At 38.7% G+C, this 20,734-nt stretch overlaps 1 protein-coding gene across 1 annotated transcript in view; it reads right to left on the minus strand.

The window, feature by feature from the left end:
* The window catches only part of aqr (aquarius intron-binding spliceosomal factor), a 121,596-nt gene that overhangs the window by 95,329 nt on the left and 5,533 nt on the right, over positions 1-20,734 (minus strand). The window contains exons 6-11 of the mRNA XM_062041426.1: positions 20,207-20,327; positions 19,971-20,111; positions 9,616-9,684; positions 9,410-9,510; positions 9,267-9,343; positions 4,124-4,188 (exon numbers count right to left, since the gene is read on the minus strand). Coding sequence (XP_061897410.1) covers positions 4,124-4,188; positions 9,267-9,343; positions 9,410-9,510; positions 9,616-9,684; positions 19,971-20,111; positions 20,207-20,327 — 574 coding nt within the window. The remainder of the gene's footprint in view (positions 1-4,123; positions 4,189-9,266; positions 9,344-9,409; positions 9,511-9,615; positions 9,685-19,970; positions 20,112-20,206; positions 20,328-20,734) is intronic.

Genomic DNA, 20,734 nt, shown 5'->3' on the forward strand with positions numbered 1-20,734 from the left:
TTATAGAAAAAAGCAGAAGTACAGTTCCCAGCATCTGGATGTCTAGTTTACCCCTGCTGTTTTCTTTGCTTGATGGAAAACTGGCGCTGACATGCTGGCGCTGACGTAAGGACTTTGATTTATTTGCTGGTCGCAGTACAGTAACATGGGAGGAGGGAGTCAGGGGGAAAAGAAAGCTGTCAAAAAGAGATAGCAAGAGCCGCTTTGGTGTGAATAAATCAGCTCAAGTTGTTGACGAAATGACAGCTCGAGCGTAAGGGTGACTCTTGCCCGCCAAACAAAAGCAAGTTGAATGCGTCAAGACTATAAGGAGAGAAGAAGTGCCCAGACAAAAAGGAATAGAGTATGATATGGAATATTGCCATGCAAACAAGTGAACTGACAAGCTGTCTTCAAGGCCTGCAGATGTAGCAAGTGATACCTGAATTCAGAGAGAAGAAATAACTTTTCTCTTTTATCAACCAGCTATCTTTGATCAACTCAGCCTGGCATCTTTTCCCCCTCTTTTTATCCTCATTTTCAGGCACGGATTATAGAAGATCGTATAGATTTCAGGCTTCTGTAAAAGGAGAGGGCTTTGAAGGACAGGGCTTGTCTCAGGAGACGCAGGGCTCGCTGGCCACCGGCCGATGCCAGGAACAGCAAGGCCAAGCCTGTCAGTAGACGGTCAGCTGAAATCTATAAAGCTCCATTGCTTGTAACAGGAGATCTGCACACGCAGCAGGAACCTATGGCACATTGTTTCTATATATCTGGTAGTCAAAATCACCACCCTTCCATCTTACCCTCAGCACTTCAGTTTGAGAATGCAATAATTTGATACCAGTCATAGTCTTGCTGAGCAACAAAATGATTATTTCACCATTTCTAAACTTGACAGTTCTACTACATTCTTAGTGCCTCCAGAACAGAATGGAACTGAATTGGGGTTCGAATAAATGTCCTATGAAAATTATTAGGGATGCACGTTTTTTTAACTTCCTGCTTGTCAATCTATTATTTGTAAAACTAGGTTTAACCAGTTTGTGCACACATTTCTTTGCAGCTGGCTTGACGTGTTGCAGCACAATACATTTTTTCCTCCTTGTAGAGTGTTTGCAGAACATTTGGTGCAAATAGTACGCAAAATGTCTTTCTCTGAAACATTCCTACATGATGGATGCCATGTTTTTTTACACTCTGTTCAGGAAAAGAGGCCATTTAAGCAGAAAAGAAGAGCACTTGATTTGCTCACCCAAACCCGCCTACAGCACTGTACAGGTAATCTTGCCTCATTGGAGTGTTTTTTATTTTTATGGATACATCGGTATGATGTCATAGTTCCTAATAACTGTCAGATATTTAATGCGCACCCCTAGTCATAAAAAAGATGAATTACAGGAATCACAAAATATGAGCCTTATAATTTTTAGGGCGGCTAAAAATTTTTTATTAACATCCAATTTGTGATTTTTATTTATTTCCATTCTAATTCGATTCATAATGTGATATTTGTTCTGTGTTTTTTAAGAATCAATATTTGTAATAAAAATCCATCCATCCATCCATTTTCTACCATTTTCGCTTGTCCCTTTCGGGGTCACGGAAGGTGGTGGGGCCTATCCCAGGTGCATTTGGGTGGAAGGCGGTGTACACCCTGGACAAGTCGCCACCTCATCGCAGGGCCAACACAGATAGACAGACAACACTCACATTCACACACTGGGGCCAATTTAGTGATGCCAATCAACCTATCCCCAGGTGCATGTGTTTGGAGGTGGGAAGAAGCCGGAGTACCCCGAGGGGAACCCACGCAGTCACGGGGATAACATGCAAACTCCACACAGAAGGACCCCAAGCCCGGGAATCGAACCCAGGGCCTTCTTGTTCTGAGGCACACACACTAACCCCTGTTCGACCATGCTGCCCTGTATTAAAAATCATTTAATAAATATTATTGATATCATTATTACTGTTGATACGGTTCCTATAATTCATTTTTGGTTTTCCATTTTTGTAGTATTTTATTTGTATGTCTTCTCAATAGCTTTGTAAATTTCTGTCCTGAGTATTGTAAAGCTGGGATTGGGTTGGATGGGGGTTGCTCTTTTTTCTTTAGATTGGTTAACATTCTGTAATTTTTTTATAAATAAAATTTTAAAAATAAATTTTTAAAAAGGATAAAATATGTAAGATGTACATCAGCAGCCAAGAGGAGTTTTTGTAACCGGTTTTATTATAATTTATATCCCAAATAATCTATTACGAAAATCGTGTAGAAACAAGAATGGATTCTGAATCGAATCGTCACCCAAAGAAGAATCTCCACCTCTAACAATTATCTGTCTGATATGTACAATGCACCCCTAATAATTATAATGAATATTATTATACGAAGACTTGTCCACGGTGTACCCTGCCTTCCGCCCGATTGCAGCTGAAATAGGCTCCAGCACCCCCGCCACCCCAAGAGGGAAAAATGGATGGATGGATTATTATACCACATTTAAAATCCCCCCAAAAAGAAGAAATGCAAAAAGTGTATTTCTCTACATTGAAATGTATGTTCCAGAGTTGTATCTTTAAATGCAATAGCCTACTGTAATAGAACAACATAAACATTTCAACATGTGAACACAGTGCTAACTTTGCCAGCCCTTCATTTTCCCCTAGTCTGTTGGAGCTGCAGTGAAACCCTGCTCAGTCGCAATCCAGCAGACAAGGGCCCGCCGCGTATTCGAGGCTTTCTTATCAATAATATTACTTTTTTTGTATTTGTGAGAAAGCCTACTTAATCGTTCTTATTCTCTCGAAAATACTTTTTTCATGCAGAAAAACCATCTCATTCATACTAAGCTGGGAATCCTTTATACGGATGATGGAGCATAAAACGTTCTTTGGCCACAAAAACTCACAGTGAGGTGAACACAAGTTCATATACAAAAGTTAAGTCGTTACTGGAGTTACAACAGGCAAGCACTGTGGATTATGTAGAGGCGGCATTGGAGAATCGCCTGCATCCTCTCTGACTCAATTGCATATGGAGCAGCATACAAATGCTGGCCGCTTGCAAGGGAGATGGAATCGCAGTTGTAGCGGTCGCCTGACGAACAGGCTAAATACTAAACCGGATTTCATCTGTCCTCCTATAATAATAATAATAATAATACCTGGGATTTATAAAGCGCTTTTCTAAGTACCCAAAGTCGCTTTACATGTTAAAAACCCATTATTCATTCACACCTGGTGGTGGTAAGCTACTTTCGTAGCCACAGCTGCCCTGTGGTAGACTGACGGAAGCGTGGCTGCCAATTTGCGCCTACGGCTCCTCTGACCACCACCTATCATTCATTCATCATTCATTCACCGGTGTGAGCGGCACCGGTGGCAAGGGTGAAGTGTCCTGCCCAAGGACACAACGGCATGGTAAGAGGCGGGGAGCGAACCTGCAACCCTCAGGTTTCTGACACGGGCGCTCTACCCACTACGCCATGCCGCCCCTCCTATCTGTGTTCTCTTAAGTACTATACATTTTATAATTTATTAAATGTGTGAGTTACATTTAGGTGGAGAGCAGGTGTCTCCAACTTTCATAACAATCAGAGTTACTAGAAAGAAGGTGAGCTTTTTGGGGTTTATTTCAATGATTGAAAACAACTAAATTGTACTTTATTTGCAAAGCATATCTACAGTGTGTTCATTGTCTGTCTGCTACTTTGTCATTAAATAGTGGCATTAAGTCGTAAGTATTAAGTCCAGTTTTGAACAAGTAAACACGCTGCAGGACTGTTTGTTTTTTGCTGATACTGAACCAATATCCGATATCAATAATAGACTGGGACAGCGTCCACTATGCTCGTTTGTCCGCTATTTCAAAAAAGGATCTTGAAAGGTAACCTCTGCAGATAGTAGGGTTCTATATACAGTATTGCAAAATTTAAATATTTTTGTTGAAAACTGTCCAACACCCAACTTTGCTCTTCCTGTTTTGCCCAAGTAGGCAACAAACAAGTTGGGTTGAGTAAACTGGGTCATCTACTTGTCAAATAACCTTACCTTAATTGCCGTTTTTAATCAATCTAAACAAAGCTTGCTTGAAATTGAAAAATAATCTGACTTTATAGTCTAGTGTTATGTGTCTTACCTCCAGATCGATCATGAGTTCAATGAATCTCTCACAATAATGCACTTTTTCCATGGTAATGGGCCCTATGGGGGGAACAAAGGAAACATAAGACATAAACATGCGTGTGTGTGAAGAAATTACAATGTGGAAAATCTGTGCCAGGGCTAGGAAGAGTACCAAATTCGGTACTTTTATACAAAACCCTACACCAGTGAAATTGGCATGTTGTGTACATCGTAAATAGAAACAGAACCCAATTATTTGCAAATCCTTTTCAACCTATATTCAATTGAATACAAGATACTTAAAGGCCTACTGAAACCCACTACTACCAACCACGCAGTCTGATAGTTTATATATCAATGATGAAATCTTAACATTGCAACACATGCCAATACGGCCGGGTTAACTTATAAAGTGCAATTTTAAAATTCCGCCACACTTCCGGTTGAAAAACTCCTTTGGATATGATTTATGCGCGTGACGTCACAAAAGCAACGGAAGTGGTTGGACCCCATCGGACCCGATAGAAAAGCCTCTTGTTTTCTTCGACAAAATTCCACAGTATTCTGGACATCTGTGTTGGTGAATCTTTTGCAATTTGTTTAATGAACAATGGAGACTGCAAAGAAGAACGTTTTAGGTGGGATCGATCGGTGTCTTAGCGGCTAAGTACAATACTGTAATATCTGTGATATTTGCATTAGTGTACTGTGTCTTTAAGGGTTTGGGGAACGCGCATGCGCGAGTGAGTTGGCGGAGAACTTGAGTGTGTGTGAGCGTGAGTTTTGGCTAATAGCAGCTCGTGTATGTGTGTGCGTTACTTTTTGAACTACAACCAGTTACCGCTTGTTAATAAAGCGATTGAGCAGCGCATCCTCGTCTGTGTGACTCCTTCTCCACTGCGGGGCATTACAATACTTACAGCAACACAACAAGGACTACTTACCCTGACGCCTAGCCGATGCTTGCCGCCAAACCCACGGATGAAATCCTTCGTCGCGCCGTTGATCGCTGGAATGCAGGTGAGCACGGCTGCTGATGAGCAGATGAGGGCTGGCTGGCGTAGGTGGAGCGCTAATGTTTTATCATAGTTCTGTGAGGTCCGGTTGCTAAGTTGCTAAATTAGCCTTAGCGTCGTTAGCAACAGCATAGTTAAGCCTTACCAGGCTGAGAATTTTTAACCGTGTAGTTACATGTACATGGTTTAATATTATTGTTGGTCTTCTGTCTATCCTTCCAGTCAGGGGTTTATTTATTTTGTTTCTATCTTCATTTGAGAACGACGCTAGCACGTTAGCTCAGTAGCTAAGTGTGTCACCGATGTATTGTCCATCCATCCATCCATTTCCTACCGCTTATTCCCTTCGGGGTCGCGGGGGGCACTGGAGCCCATCTCAGCTACAATCGGGCGGAAGGCGGGGTACACCCTGGACAAGTCGCCACCTCATCGCAGGGCCAACACAGATAGACAGACAACATTCACACTCACATTCACACACTACGGCCAATTTAGTGTTGCCAATCAACCTATCCCCAGGTGCATGTCTTTGGAGGTGGGAGGAAGCCGGAGTACCCGGAGGGAACCCACGCAGTCACGGAGAGAACATGCAAACTCCACACAGAAAGATCCCGAGGCCGGGATTGAACTCACGACTACTCAGGACCTTCGTATTGTGAGGCAGACGCACTAACCCCTCTGCCACCGTGCTGCCCGATGTATTGTCTTGGAGATAAAAGTCACTTTAAATGTCCATTTCGCATGCTCGACTCTCATTTTCAAGAGGATATAGTATCCGAGGTGGTTTAAAATACAAATCCGTGATCCACAATAGAAAAAGGAGAGAGTACATAGTTCTGTGAGGTCCGGTTGCTAAGTTGCTAAATTAGCCTTAGCGTCGTTAGCAACAGCCTAGTTAAGCCTTACCAGGCTGAGAATTTTTAACCGTGTAGTTACATGTACATGGTTTAATATTATTGTTGGTCTTCTGTCTATCCTTCCAGTCAGGGGTTTATTTATTTTGTTTCTATCTTCATTTGAGAACGATGCTAGCACGTTAGCTCAGTAGCTAAGTGTGTCACCGATGTATTGTCTTGGAGATAAAAGTCACTTTAAATGTCATTTTCGCGTGCTCGACTCTCATTTTCAAGAGGATATAGTATCCGAGGTGGTTTAAAATACAAATCCGTGATCCACATTAGAAAAAGGAGAGTGTGGAATCCAATGAGCTAGCTTGTACCTAAGTTACGGTCAGAGCGAAAAAAGATACGTCCATCACTGCCTCTCAAGTCCTTCACTGTAACGTTCCTCATCTACGAATCTTTCATCCTCGCTCAAATTAATGGGGTAATCGTCACTTTCTCGGTCCGAATCTCTCTCACTCCATTGTAAACAATGGGGAATTGTGAGGAATACTAGCTCCTGTGACGTCACGCTACTTCCGGTACAGGCAAGGCTTTTTTTTATCAGCGAGCAAAAGTTGCGAACTTTATCGTCGATTTTCTCTACTAAATCCTTTCAGCAAAAATATGGCAGTATCGCGAAATGATCAAGTATGACACATAGAATGGATCTGCTATTCCCGTTTAAATAAAATAAAAATCATTTCAGTAGGCCTTTAACGTTCGAACTGAGAAACTTTGTTATTTTTTGCAAATATTAGCTCATTTGGAATTTGAATGTTTCAAAAAAGCTGGCACAAGTGGCAAACAAGACTGAGAAAGTTGAGTAATGCTCATCAAACACTTATTTGGAACATCCCACAGGTGAACAGGCTAATTGGTAACAGGTGGCTGCCATGATTGGGTGTAAAAGCAGCTTCCACGAAATGCTCAGTCATATCATCAAAAGGTTCAGAGAATCTGGAGAAATCACTGCACGTAAGCGTAATAAATATTGAATGCCCGAGACCTTTGATCCTTCAGGCGGTACTGCATCAAAAACCGACATCAGTGTGTAAAGGATATCACCACATGGGCTCTGAAACACTTCAGAAAACCACTGTCAGTAACTACAGTCTGTCGCTACATCTGTAAGTGCAAGTTAAAACTCTATTATGCAAAGCCAAAGCCATTTATCAACCACACCCAGAAACGCTGTCAGCTTTGCTGGGCCCGAGCTCATCTAAGATGGACTGATGCAAAGTGGAAAAGTGTTCTGTGGTCTGACGAGTCCACATTTCAAATTGTTTTTGGAAACTGTGGACGTTGTGTCCTCCGGACCAAACAAGAAAGGAACCATCCGGATTGTTAGAGGCGCAAAGTTCAAAAGCCAGCACCTGTGATGGCATGGGAATGTATTAGTGCCCAAGACATGGGTAACTTACACATCTGTGAAGGCACCATTAATGCTGAAAGGTTTTGGAGCAACATATGTTGCCATCCAAGCAACGTCTTTTTCATGGACACGCCCCTGCTTATTTCATCAGGACAATGCCAAGGCACGTGTTACAACAGCGTGGCTTCATAGTAAAAGAGTGCGGGTACTAGACTGGCCTGCCTGTAGTCCAGACCTGTCTCCCAATGAAAATGTGTGGCGCATTATGAAGCGTAAAATACGACAACAGAGAAACCGGACTGTTGAACAACTTAAGCTGTACATCAAAAACAAATGGGAAATAATTCCATCTGAAAAGCTTAAAAAATTGGTCTCTTCAGTTCCCAAACATTTACTGAGTGTTGTTAAAAGGAAAGGCCATGTAACACAGTGGTAAAAATGCCCCTGTGCCAATGTTTTTGCAATGTATTGCTGCCATTAAATTCTAAGTTAATGATTATTTACATTAAATATCTTGTCTTTGCAGTCTATTCAGTTTAATATAAGTTGAAAAGGATTTGCAAATCATTGTATTCTGTTTTTATTTACGATTTACACAATGTGCCAACTTTACTGGTTTTGGGTTTTGTATTGTTCCATTGATACTATCAAGTATAGTTTCACGTAAAATCAAACGGTGCCAGATTTCCACACTTCTTTCCTAATCGTGTTATAGAGCACAATATTTTTTTTGAGGAAAAAATTGCATATTTTGTTGGGGGTTTTTTGCTGTAAAAAAAAAACAAGGTTATCTGCTGTACAGTATGTCTGCTCGAGTCCCTATTTTCAGGAACACTAATACAAAAACTCATTGTCTGATTGACTGCTAAAAACGTTATAACGGACCACCTCAAAAAACTAAATGGATTTTTTTTTTTTTAATGAGTGAGACTGTGGGCTTTGCAATAATAAATATGTACAATAAAACACTGAATATTAACATGTTAACATCGCTCCTCTTTTACTTCTCACCATGTCCTCGATCGACACCTTTTACAATCTGAACATAAAGGGCAAAATAAGACACATGGAATCTGATATAGTGTCACTTTTCTGCAGAACTTGGTTGTAAAAATCTGCTTCCGTGTCTGTCCCTGACACCCGCGTTTCATGCGGGCTGCTCTGAAACACTCTGTGGAAACAAACCATGCCCACACTGTGCTTGGTGCTTCGTCTGAGCTGCTCTGACGTAGATTACCGTAATAACTTGTATATCATTCAAAAGTGCAAATTCCAACCATTGAAATACTTTCTATAGTTCAAGACTCACGGTAATTTGAAAACAGCACTGCGCATCATATTGGCGGCTATAGTTTTGATGTTAAAGGTCTAAAAGTATTATTTGGAAACGTCCGGCGAGCTGGATTAAATTGCCCAATTGCCGCAATTTGCCCAGGTCTGGTTTAGAGATTTATGTGTTAAAAGTAAAAAAAATAATAATATTGTTATATGACTTACTTTTAGAACTTTCATGACCAAGACCATTTCGCAGGCCTCGGATATTTAACATTCACCAAACTTGATGGGACCCCTAAAGGTTAAGGGTAAAAAATATATATATTGTGATGGTTTTAAAATGGAAAAATATCAAAATGGCCCCCGCATCCTTTGATTTTTCAGTGAGCAGCTCTCAGCGGAAATAGTTTGGACACCCCTGCATTGGAGAGATGTGGATCCTGCTTGGTACAGGACTGTAATCCACTCTGTCAACTATGAATTCTACATAAACAGAAGGGGGTGGGGGGTGTTTCTGTGTTACGGGGCCGGTGGTCGTGGCACTTTCGGAGAAAGGTACACTTGTGTTAAACGGGGGTAAACATCTTAATGAGAAAATTAATTGTTTACCTGACGGTGGGACTGACTCGAGGACCCCGTGAAACTTTTTAATGAGAGCTGAGAGGAATGTTCGCTCTTTTTTAGCCCTGGACGAAGAAGAAGTAATATGAGGCAGGACTAAAAACAAGGCTTCATAAGAGAATCTTATTTACTGCTCAGCTGTGTCAGCATCCATCTTGTCAAATTTCTTCTTGATGAGATTCCAGAATTTCTGCAGCTTGGGAACCTTCTTCAGCTCGTGTTGGAGTCTGGACTGCAACAACATATGTTTCCATGTAGGATTAGATCAGTGCACTTGTGAAAACACACTTCAGTGTGCAGAGTAGCCATGAATGAAATGCATATGTTGGCATCTTACTGGTATGAGGCACATCCACATTGGCAGAGAGATGAGCTGCTGCACCTGTTCTCTGATCAAATCTACCTCCTGGGACGAAGAGAAAAAACACAATGCAATGTACATGATTTTTTTTTTACAGGACTTCTCTGCATAAACAAAACTCCAGCACTAAAATATGCATAGGCTTTTATAGGACACTATCAATACTGAGGAGTATGCAACTATAGCAGATTTTCAAATGAGACCTATGCGGTACTTTGCTGGCGCTTGAATGCAGCACTGGACAACCGTCTGTAGCCAAGTGTAATACTGCCCCCTAGTGGACTTCTCAGGATAATGCAAATCAAAGAATGTTTAAACAGCGCTTGCAAATGAATGATTTGATGTGATTTCATGCTGATTAGTGTGTTATTATTCATAATAGGATTCCAATGTGGAATATACCGAGGTCTTGTATATTTACTGTATTGATCAAAACAATTAACTGTACACTTTTTGTGTAATGAATGCTCCACAAAAAACAGTGGGAAGTGAGGCCATTTTTAAAACAATCTAAACCCTGTAAAAGCAGCTATTTTGCCACTTTTGTATAGCATGTTCTGCATAAAAAGCACAAACATTCTGCCTGTGTGAGGGTATCAAAAAATTAAAAAAATGCTTGTAATAAGAAGAATAGATTATATAGAAAATGTATAACACAAAGAACTAGAGGCAGAAAATAAGTACATAAACTATAAAAACAAGCTAACTAACATACTACGAACATGTAGAAAATAATATTACAGTTACTTACTAGACAGAAACAAAAACAATACTAGAGCAACATGGGGCATCCTCAATAGCGTTATTAAAAATGGCACTAAGAGGGATTACCCCCAATACTTCTCAGACAGAAACAAAAATAATGACAACATGAAGGAAGTAGTGAAAGCTTCAATAATTACTTTGTAAATATTGGACCAAAATTGGAGGAAAGGATTACAGACCCAGTTTCAACTGAGGACTATAATGACACCATAGACAGAAATGCCAACTCAATGTTCCTCAATAATGTGACAATGGAGGAAATAGTTAAAATCGTGAAAAAATGCAAATCTAAGACTTCAATCGATTGTAATGGATTTGATATGGAAACGATAAAAAAGGTTATTGAAGAGATCTCAGGACCAATAATGTCTATTAGTAACCTATCATTTCAAACAGGCAAATTCCCAAACCAAATTAAAATAGCTAAAGTTGCACCAATTTATAAGCCTAGAGACAAACACCAATTTACAAATTATAGACCTCTTTCTTTACTTCCAGAATTTTCTAAAATCATTGAAAAACTGTTCAATAACAGATTAGAGAGTTTCACAAACAAAAAAAAGAATACTCGCGGAGAACCAATATGGATACAGAGCTAATGTTTCAACTTCGATGGCTTTAATTGAAATTACAGAATAAATTACCAATGCAATAAATATTAAAAAATGTGCAGCAGCAGTGTTTATGGATCTAACTAAAGCATTTGACACAATTAATCACAATATTTTAATTAAAAAATTAGAACGGTATGGCATCAAAGGGTTGGTCTTAAACTGGATTAGAAGTTACTTAACCAACAGGAAACAATATGTGACGCTAGGCGAACACACATCTACAACACTAAATATATCCTGCAGTGTACCCCAGGGATCAATACTAGGACCAACATTGTTCAATCTCTATATAAATGATATTTGTAAAGTTACAAAAGATTTAAAGTTAGTATTATTCGCAGTGGATACAACAGCGTTTTGTTCAAGAGAGAACACACAGAAGCGAATACAAATAATAACAGAAGAAATGAACAAAATAAAAAGATGTTTTGACAAAAACAGACTATCCTTAAACCTCAGTAAAACTAAAATAATGCTATACGGTAACAGTAGAAGGGATAGTCAAACACAAATACAAATAGACGGAATAGAAATTGAAAGAGTAAATGAAACCAAATGTCTAAGTATAATGATTGATGATAAAATGAGCTGGAAATCTCATGTAAAAAACGTACAACATTAAGTAGCAAGAAACACGTCAATAATGAATAAAGCAAAACATGTTCTAGACCAAAAATCCCTCCATATTCTCTACTGCTCGCTTGTGTTAGCATATCTGAGTTATTGTGTAGAAATATGTGGAAATAACTACAAAAGTATACTTCATTCATTAACCGTGTTACAAAAAAGATCAGTTAGAATAATACGTAATGTTGGATATAGAGAACATACAAACCCTTTATTCACTGAATCGAAAATACTGAAATTCCACGACAGTGAATTTGCAAACAACTAAAATTATGCACAAAGCAAACCACAATCTGCTACCCAATAATATACATAAATTCTTCTCAAGAAAAGAGGAGAAATATAATCTTGGAGAAAAATATAATTTAAAACATTTGCACGCACGTACAACACTTAAGACCTTCAGTATATCAGTATGTGGAATTAAATTATGGAATGTATTAAGCAAATAAATCAAACAATGTACTAATATGATCCACCTCAAGAAACTCTTGAAACTTAAAGTGTTTACGAAGTACAAAGAATAGGAACCATGATAAACATTCTGAATTTATTTCAACCAGACAATCATTTTCTAGCTAATCTTATTTATCTCACCATATGAAATATAACTTACTTCATGAAGTATTATTTATTTATTATGTTATTAGTTATGGAGTATATTGTGAATAAATTGAGAACAGGAAGTGAACAAACTTTTTAGCAACTGCTATGTAAAGGAAAAGGGGTAGGATTAAATAATCTCTGCTTCTTCCTACTCCTTTTCAAACATGTTGAATAGAGAAACTGGAAATTGTGATGTATCATGTTGTATGCATGCATGTTCCAAATAAACACAAACTCAACTCTGTGTCAAAACGGTCACTTCTCATGCCCTGTTGCATTAAATGAGACATCAAAGCATGTGGCAGTACAAAAATGAGTGAGGAGACTTCAAATTATGGCATATTTCACTTCAAAAAGCACCCTGGTGGGACTTAAAAACAAAAATGTTTGCAGGTTTTTAAGCAAATAAATGACGTGCATCCTAATGACAGCAGACATTGTACAATAAGTGATGTTTTATCATGTTTGTTGGCTCTCATGAAGTCTGCAGTGAGTAATAAGTGATGCTGTTAAAAAAAAAAAGCGAACGTCACGATGCGTTTTTTTTAATTAATACGCTGCGAATGCTTAAAATTATCAAAATAAATTAAGTGTTATTATAACTGTTCTTGTTACTACATCGCATATATACTTACAGCATGTACAAAACCCAAAACCAGATAAGTTGGCACGTTGTGTAAATCGTAAATAAAAACAGAATACAATGATTTGCAAATCCTTTTCAACCTATATTCAATTGAATGCACTGCTAAGACAAGATACTTAACGTTCGAACTGCTAAATTTAGTTTTTGCAAATATTAGCTCATTTGGAATTTGATGCCTGCAACATGTTTCAAAAAAGCTGGCACAAGTGGCAAAAAAGACTGAGAACGTTGAGGAATGCTCATCAAAAACTTATTTGGAACATCCCACAGGTGAATAGGCTAATTGGGAACAGGTGGGTGCCATGATTGGCTATAAAAGCAGCTTCCATGAAATGCTCAGTCATTCACAAACAAGGACGGGGCGAGGGTCACCAATTTTTTAACAAATGTGAGAGCAAATTGTCAAACAGTTTAAAAACAAAATTTCTCAACGAGCTATTGCAAGGAATTTAGGGATTTCCCCATCCACGGTCCGTAATATCATCAAAAGGTTCAGAGAATCTGGAGAAATCACTGCACGTAAGCATAAAACCAACACTGAATGCCCCTGACCTTCGATCCCTCAGCGGTTACTGCATCAAAAACCAACATCAGTGTGTAAAGGATATCACCACATGGGCTCAGGAACACTTCAGAAAACCACTGTCAGTAACTACAGTTTGTCGCTACATCTGTAAGTGCAAGTTAAAACTCTACTATGCAAAGCCAAAGCCATTTATCAACAACACCCAGAAACGCACCAGCTTCGCTGGGCCCGAGCTCATCTAAGATGGACTGATGCAAGTGGAAAAGTGTTCTGTGGTCTGACGAGTCCAAAATTCAAATTGTTTTTGGAAACTGTGGACGTCGTGTCCTCCGGACCAAAGAGGAAAATAACCATACAGACTGTTATAGGCGCAAAGTTCAAAAGCCAGCATCTGTGATGGTATAGGGGTGTATTAGTGCCCAAAGCATGAGTAACTTACACCTCTGTGAAGGCACCATTAATGTTGAAAGGTACATACAGGTTTTAGAGCAACATATGTTGCCATCCAAGCAACGTCTTTTTCATGGACGCCCCTGCTTATTTTAGCAAGAAAATGCCAAGCCTCATTCTGCACGTGTTACAACAATGTGGCTTTGTAGTAAAAGAGTGCAGGCACTAGATTGGCCTGCCTGTAGTCCAGACCTGTCTCTCATTGAAAATGTATGGCGCATTATGAAGCGTAAAATACCACAACGGAGACCCAGGACTGTTGAACTTAAGCTGTACATCAAGCAAGAATGGGAAAGAATTCCACCTGAAAAACTTCAAAAATTGGTCTCCTCCGTTCCTAAACGTTTACAGAGTGTTGTTAAAAGGAAAGGCCATGTAACACAGTGCTAAAAATGCTCTTGTGCCAAGTTTGTGCAATGTGTTGCTGCCACAAAATTCTAAGTTAATGATTATTTGCAAAAAAAAATTAGGATTCTCAGTTCGGACATTAAATATATAGTCTTTGCAGTGTATTTAATTTAATATAAGTTGAAAAGGATTTGCAAATCACAGTATTTGGTTTTTATTTACGATTTACACAACGTGCCAACTTCACTGGTTTTGTAAACCTTAATGGAGGTGTTTGGATGTTTTTAAAGGATTTATAGGCAGAATAGAGCGGCTCCTACAGGCTCCATTGTAATCATACTTTTGATCGAATTTATTTAATATTTAGAATGCATTAAATAAAATCCATCCGTTGTCATGTCTTTCATAATGATTGTGACTGGTAGGCAAAATTCCAAAAAAAGTGCAGTTCCCCTTTAAATTTTGCATAATGGCGATATAGCGATCTCATTCAATTTGCAATAATATCATTAGTAGTTGCACTGGGGAGCCCACAGGCAGAGAGAGAAACATGAGTGGTTGGCAAAAACTACAACACCGTTAACTGTTGCAACTGTGGATATAACTGAATAAAGGCTGCAGTACATGAAGACGCAGTGAACTTATCTTTAATTGTTTTAACACTTGAAGAATCAATACCGTTACCTCTAATGTTGGGCAGCATTAACTTTTGCGGGTGTTATTAAATGGGATTACTTGTCACATTTGTGCTAGTCCCTAAGCATGCGCCTTGTGATGGTTGACGACGAGTCTTGTGCAGTTGCCAATCATGTGCAACAATCTACAAACCCTGTTTCCATATGAGTTGGGAAATTGTGTTAGATGTAAATATAAAAGGAATACAATGATTTGCAAATCCTTTTCAACCCATATTCAATTGAATGCACTACAAAGAAAAGATATTTGATGTTGAAACTCATAAACTTTTTTTTTTTTTTGCAAATAATAATTAACTTTGAATTTCATGGCTGCAACACGTGCCAAAGTAGTTGGGAAAGGGCATGTTCACCACTGTGTTACATGGCCTTTCCTTTTAACAACACTCAGTAAACGTTTGGGAACTGAGGAGACACTTTTTTGAAGCTTCTCAGGTGGAATTCTTTACCATTCTTGCTTGATGTACAGCTTAAGTTGTTCAACAGTCCGGGGGTCTCCGTTGTGGTATTTTAGGCTTCATAATGCGCCACACATTTTCAAATGGGAGACAGGTCTGGACTACAGGCAGGCCAGTCTAGTACCCGCACTCTTTTACTATGAAGCCACATTGATGTAACACGTGGCTTGGCATTGTCTTGCTGAAATAAGCAAGGGCGTCCATGGTAACGTTGCTTGGATGGCAACATACGTTGCTCCAAAACTATATCTACCTTTCAGCAGTAATGGCGCCTTCACAGATGTGTAAGTTACCCATGTCTTGGGCACTAATACACCCCCATACCATCACAGATGCTGGCTTTTCAACTTTGCGCCTATAACAATCCGGATGGTTCTTTCCCTCTTTGGTCCGGAGGACACGACGTCCACAGTTTCCAAAAAAAATTTGAAATGTGGATTCGTCAGACCACAGAACACTTTTCCACTTTGTATCAGTCCATCTTAGATGAGCTCAGGCCCAGCGAAGCCGACGGCGTTTCTGGGTGTTGTTGATAAACGGTTTTCGCCTTGCATAGGAGAGTTTTAACTTGCACTTACAGATGTAGCGACCAACTGTAGTTACTGACAGTGGGTTTCTGAAGTGTTCCTGAGCCCATCTGGTGATATCCTTTACACACTGAGGTCGCTTGTTGATGCAGTACAGCCTGAGGGATCAAAGGTCACGGGCTTAGCTGCTTATGTGCAGTGATTTCTCCAGATTATCTGAACCCTTTGATGATATTACGGACCGTAGATGGTGAAATCCCTAAATTCCTTGCAATAGCTGGTTGAGAAAGGTTTTTCTTAAACTGTTCAACAATTTGCTCACGCATTTGTTGACAAAGTGGTGACCCTCGCCCCATCCTTGTTTGTGAATGACTGAGCATTTCATGGAATCTACTTTTATACCCAATCATGGCACCCACCTGTTACCAATTTGCCTGTTCACCTGTGGGATGTTCCAAATAAGTGTTTGATGAGCATTCCTCAACTTTATCAGTATTTATTGCCACCTTTCCCAACTTCTTTGTCATGTGTTGCTGGCATCAAATTCTAAAGTTAATGATTATTTGCAAAAAAAAAAAAGTTTATCAGTTTGAACATCAAATATGTTGTCTTTGTAGCATATTCAACTGAATATGGGTTGGAAATGATTTGCAAATCATTGTATTCCGTTTATATTTACATCTAACACAATTTCCCAACTCCTATGAAAACGGGGTTTGTAGTAGTTTTACATATGCGCTCTGTGATGAGTGAATCAAGTGAATCACATCACCAGTCATGTGCAAGCTTTTGCGCATGCGTTTTGTGATAAGTAAATCAAGTGAATTGATTCAGTTCAGTATATGACTCACAGGTATCCGAGTCAGTAAAACGAAACACTTTTACATCACTATTTCCGATGTGTGTTGTTATAAATAGACAACTGTCAAAGTACTGGATCATCTACTACGGATAATGAAAAATAATGATGTCCAATCTCGATTAATATCACAATTATAAAAACTATTTTTAACCTGACACTTTTAAAGTATCTGTACTAAAAAGGAAATAAACTAGAGATTGATAAAGTAAATAAAACAAATTAAATAAGATTAAGAAAATAATTTGTTGAAAGTTTTTTTTACTGTAAAAAAATATATATATATATTTATATAAATAAAAAATACTATTTTACAGTGTGTTTGTACAGGGATACAAGACCCAAAATGAAAAAAAATATCTTGTTGGGTATTTTTATCAAATGTAAACAATATAATTTTTACTTATCATGCTACACACACTGTAACATCATTGGTACTTGCAAATGTACATCATCTTTAATAACTACAGATTGTGTAGTTTCAAGATAAAATATTGGTGGTCACAACACTACTAGAAGCTAAGCTGCTAAATGCTATGTGTGCTGGTAGCAAAATGTGCAGACTCTGCTAACATTTTAACGCTTTCCGTATAATCTCTTGAGGGTACTTTTCCAAATGATCAAAAAAAATGTTGTGTTGCCTGTGGTGTTGTACATACTGTGTATGTCGGCTTAATTTGCTTCACATCACTTTGGCGACCCAAAGCACGGACACACAACCGACGTTGAGTTAGGTTTTTTTTCACGCATCAATAGCCTTCTTTTATGAGAACAACTCCAAGCCATGGCTGACATTTACTCTAAGTTCCAAGTCCAAGTTTGGTCATTCTGCTTACTTCTGTAATTACTTAAAATTGAAAGTGGAGCGGGAAAAGGTCGGTTCTGATTAGCTGTTGTCACGAACATTGATTTGATTGTTAATATGCTTGCAGCTGATAAGCGTCATCGACCTGAAATTTATCAGTGTTAAAAAACAACAACAATATATTAGTTAAAATAAAAATAATTACATTTAGAATTTTTGAGGACCTTTGCTGGGTATTTTAGATCTCTGACACCGTAGCTGTCAAGTGTATCACTAATTTGGCTGCTGCAGTGGCGTCTTGCTGCTAGGGTAAGCGATCCAGTGTGTCCTGGGCGCTTTTCTGTCGCGTCTTGGCGCCCATGATTGATAGTTTAACCTGCTTAGACATACATGAGGCGCCTTGATTGTGGAACTCAAATGATGCCATGCCTGCCCGAGCGGGCGGGTTATGCTGCTGAGGCTAGTAGCTCTGTTTGATAACTTTGTTTACTAGCTATATTTGCTAGCTTTATTTCTTGCTCTTGATTTAAAGTGTGCGAAAAGCACTTAATGTGTGGTTCCAATCCCTTGATCACAGCCAGACAGATATGCTTCTGAAATATATAAAAAAAAGTTCCGTCTACGAGACAGCTTTTCCTTAAACGAGAAATAGTGTCACGTTTTAATCTCGCAAGAGCCCCTGACACGTCTAGTACACATCTAATACATATGATTCCTATTCCCCTTATTTTTTGTTACTATGCCATTTCCTGACATACATTTTTTTCAAACATCCGATTGTCTTAAAAGGCCTAAAAGGACAACTGCACATTTTTTTGTAATTTTGCCGATCGCTCACAATCATTAAAAAAGACATGACGGATGTATTTTTTTAAAAAAAAGCATTCTTACTCGAACATAAACGTAAAAAAAATCTGCTTAAATAGAAATATATGAACATTTTAGCAGTCAGCATTCTAATGACAGCAGCCCTTGTACAGTAAGTGATGTTTTGAGCGTTGTGGTGCATTTTTGAAATTAATGCGCTGCCATATGCTTAAAATTTTCAAAAAACACGTAAATATTACATGTTATTATAAATGTGCCTGTTACTACATTACATATACCTGTAAACTTGCATCATGTTTATAAAACATTGATGAAAGTGTTTGGATGTTTTTTAAGGGCTTTATAGGCAGAATAGTGTGGCTCTCATAGGCTCCATTGTAAGCGAACTTTTGATCGCAATTATTTACGAGTTAGAATGCATTTTAAAAAATACATCTGTCGTCATGTCGTTCATAATAATTGTGAAAGATAGGCAAAAAAAAAAAAAGAAGTGCAGTTACCCTTTAAAAAATGTAAGATTAGGGATTATAGCACTACCTTTAGCATTCACTGTAGACCTTGCAAATGTACATTCAAATGAGCCATGAACACAAAATGTTTAACACTAAAAATGCAGCATGTTAAGGATTTGTATATGTTTCTAGTTGTCTCAACAACAACATCAGCAAAAAACCTGCAAGTAAATTCAGAACTATAAGCCGCTACTTTTTTCCTACACTTTGAACCCTGCGGCTAATGATACGGTGTGGCTAATTTATGGATTTGTCTTTGCTGATGACCATAATAAAATGTTTTCGAAAAAACAACAAGCAAATACATTTAAAAGGTGTTTTGTTTGTGCTGTGGCACCATCTTTTGGATGAGTTTGCTCACTGCAGGAGCTGCAGTGTCCTACCATTTACCGGTAGTGCTTTTTTTCAACCGGAGTGCCGTTCAGTATTTTAGCCGTCCATAGCCCTTCTACTCGTATGGATTCTTCATTCCTTTCTTCTAAGCAACGTTTATAAATTTTACAGTGTAACTAAAACTGTTTATACTTGGTAAACCGTCCGATGTGTAATGTCTGTAGGAGTGTTTTCATGCATATTTGTAAGTGCTTTGGTAATGTAATGACACTAGCATTGTCAGCAATAGCTAATAAGCTAACACGTTTACCAGTGTCTGTGTTAGTATTAACTTACAACGGCATTCTTATTGTATTGTTTCAGTTTCACAAATTTCGTAGTAAACTCACCAAGACGTCACCCTTAAGTTATTGAGTCTGTTTAGCTGATTGAAGAGCGAGCTTCCACAGCTAGTGGGTTTAGGACGATGACTTCTGTTTTGCTTGATCAGCCGTTTACTGCAGTGTTACAGACACCGTTTGTAAACAATTAAGGTATGCTAATAAATATTTACAGAATCTGTGTAAATAACTAATTTCCGACCTATATATCCGTGGCTTATAGTCCGGTGCGGCTAATATATGGAAACATATCCCCCCCAAAAAATGTAGTTAGTGGGGCTAATATACCGGTGCCCGCTATAGTCCGGAAAATACAGCAGTATATTGAGTATTTGTGTTATATAGTACATACAAGACTGTTGAAGCAGTGATCCAGAAACTCCAGCAGCACAGTTTGCTCCTTCAGGGAGAGTCCACCATCATCGCCCGCCAACAAGGTTTCCGTCACACGTTTGAAGAAGAATGAAAAATGTTCTGGCTCCTTTTTGAACACCTGATGAACAACACAATTAAACAGCAGTGTGGGTAACTGTAAAAGGATATGCTAAGTTAATAAACATACTACGAACATGAGTGTTCAATATCTACCTCCCAGGCTGGGACGTTTTCTCTGAACTTCTCATTGACGATGCAACAAATGGACATGAGAAAAGCGTTGCTGGACACCTTTGGAGTGTAATTGACCCAAAGGAAGTTCTCCAAGTACTGACTGCAAGGTAAAAAAAAAAATCAGCTCGGTAGTTTGCATTTAAGTCACAATGCTTTGCTTTTCATACAGGACATTCAATTAGGGATTGCTTGATACCACTACTGCATTGTTGTATATCTACTCATATCTTGTTTTCTCTTTTCTTGTTTTAGTAAAACATAAAAAAACACAGAATGCCAAATGCTATTTCCACCCTTAGAAAAACTTACATTGCACAAATTGCACTGTTTTTTCTCTTCTTTGCCAAAAGTAAGTCCACACAGCTAAACAACACTTTCTCACAACTGTTAACTAGCTGCATCTGTTTACTGATGTCTCACATTGCTGCTGTTTTTTGTTGAATTGTACCGTATTTCCTTGAATAGCCGCAGGGGCGCTAATTAATTTAAAACCTCCTGTCACTCCGG

Source organism: Entelurus aequoreus, linkage group LG03 (assembly GCF_033978785.1).
Source record: "Entelurus aequoreus isolate RoL-2023_Sb linkage group LG03, RoL_Eaeq_v1.1, whole genome shotgun sequence".
NCBI lineage: Eukaryota > Metazoa > Chordata > Actinopteri > Syngnathiformes > Syngnathidae > Entelurus > Entelurus aequoreus.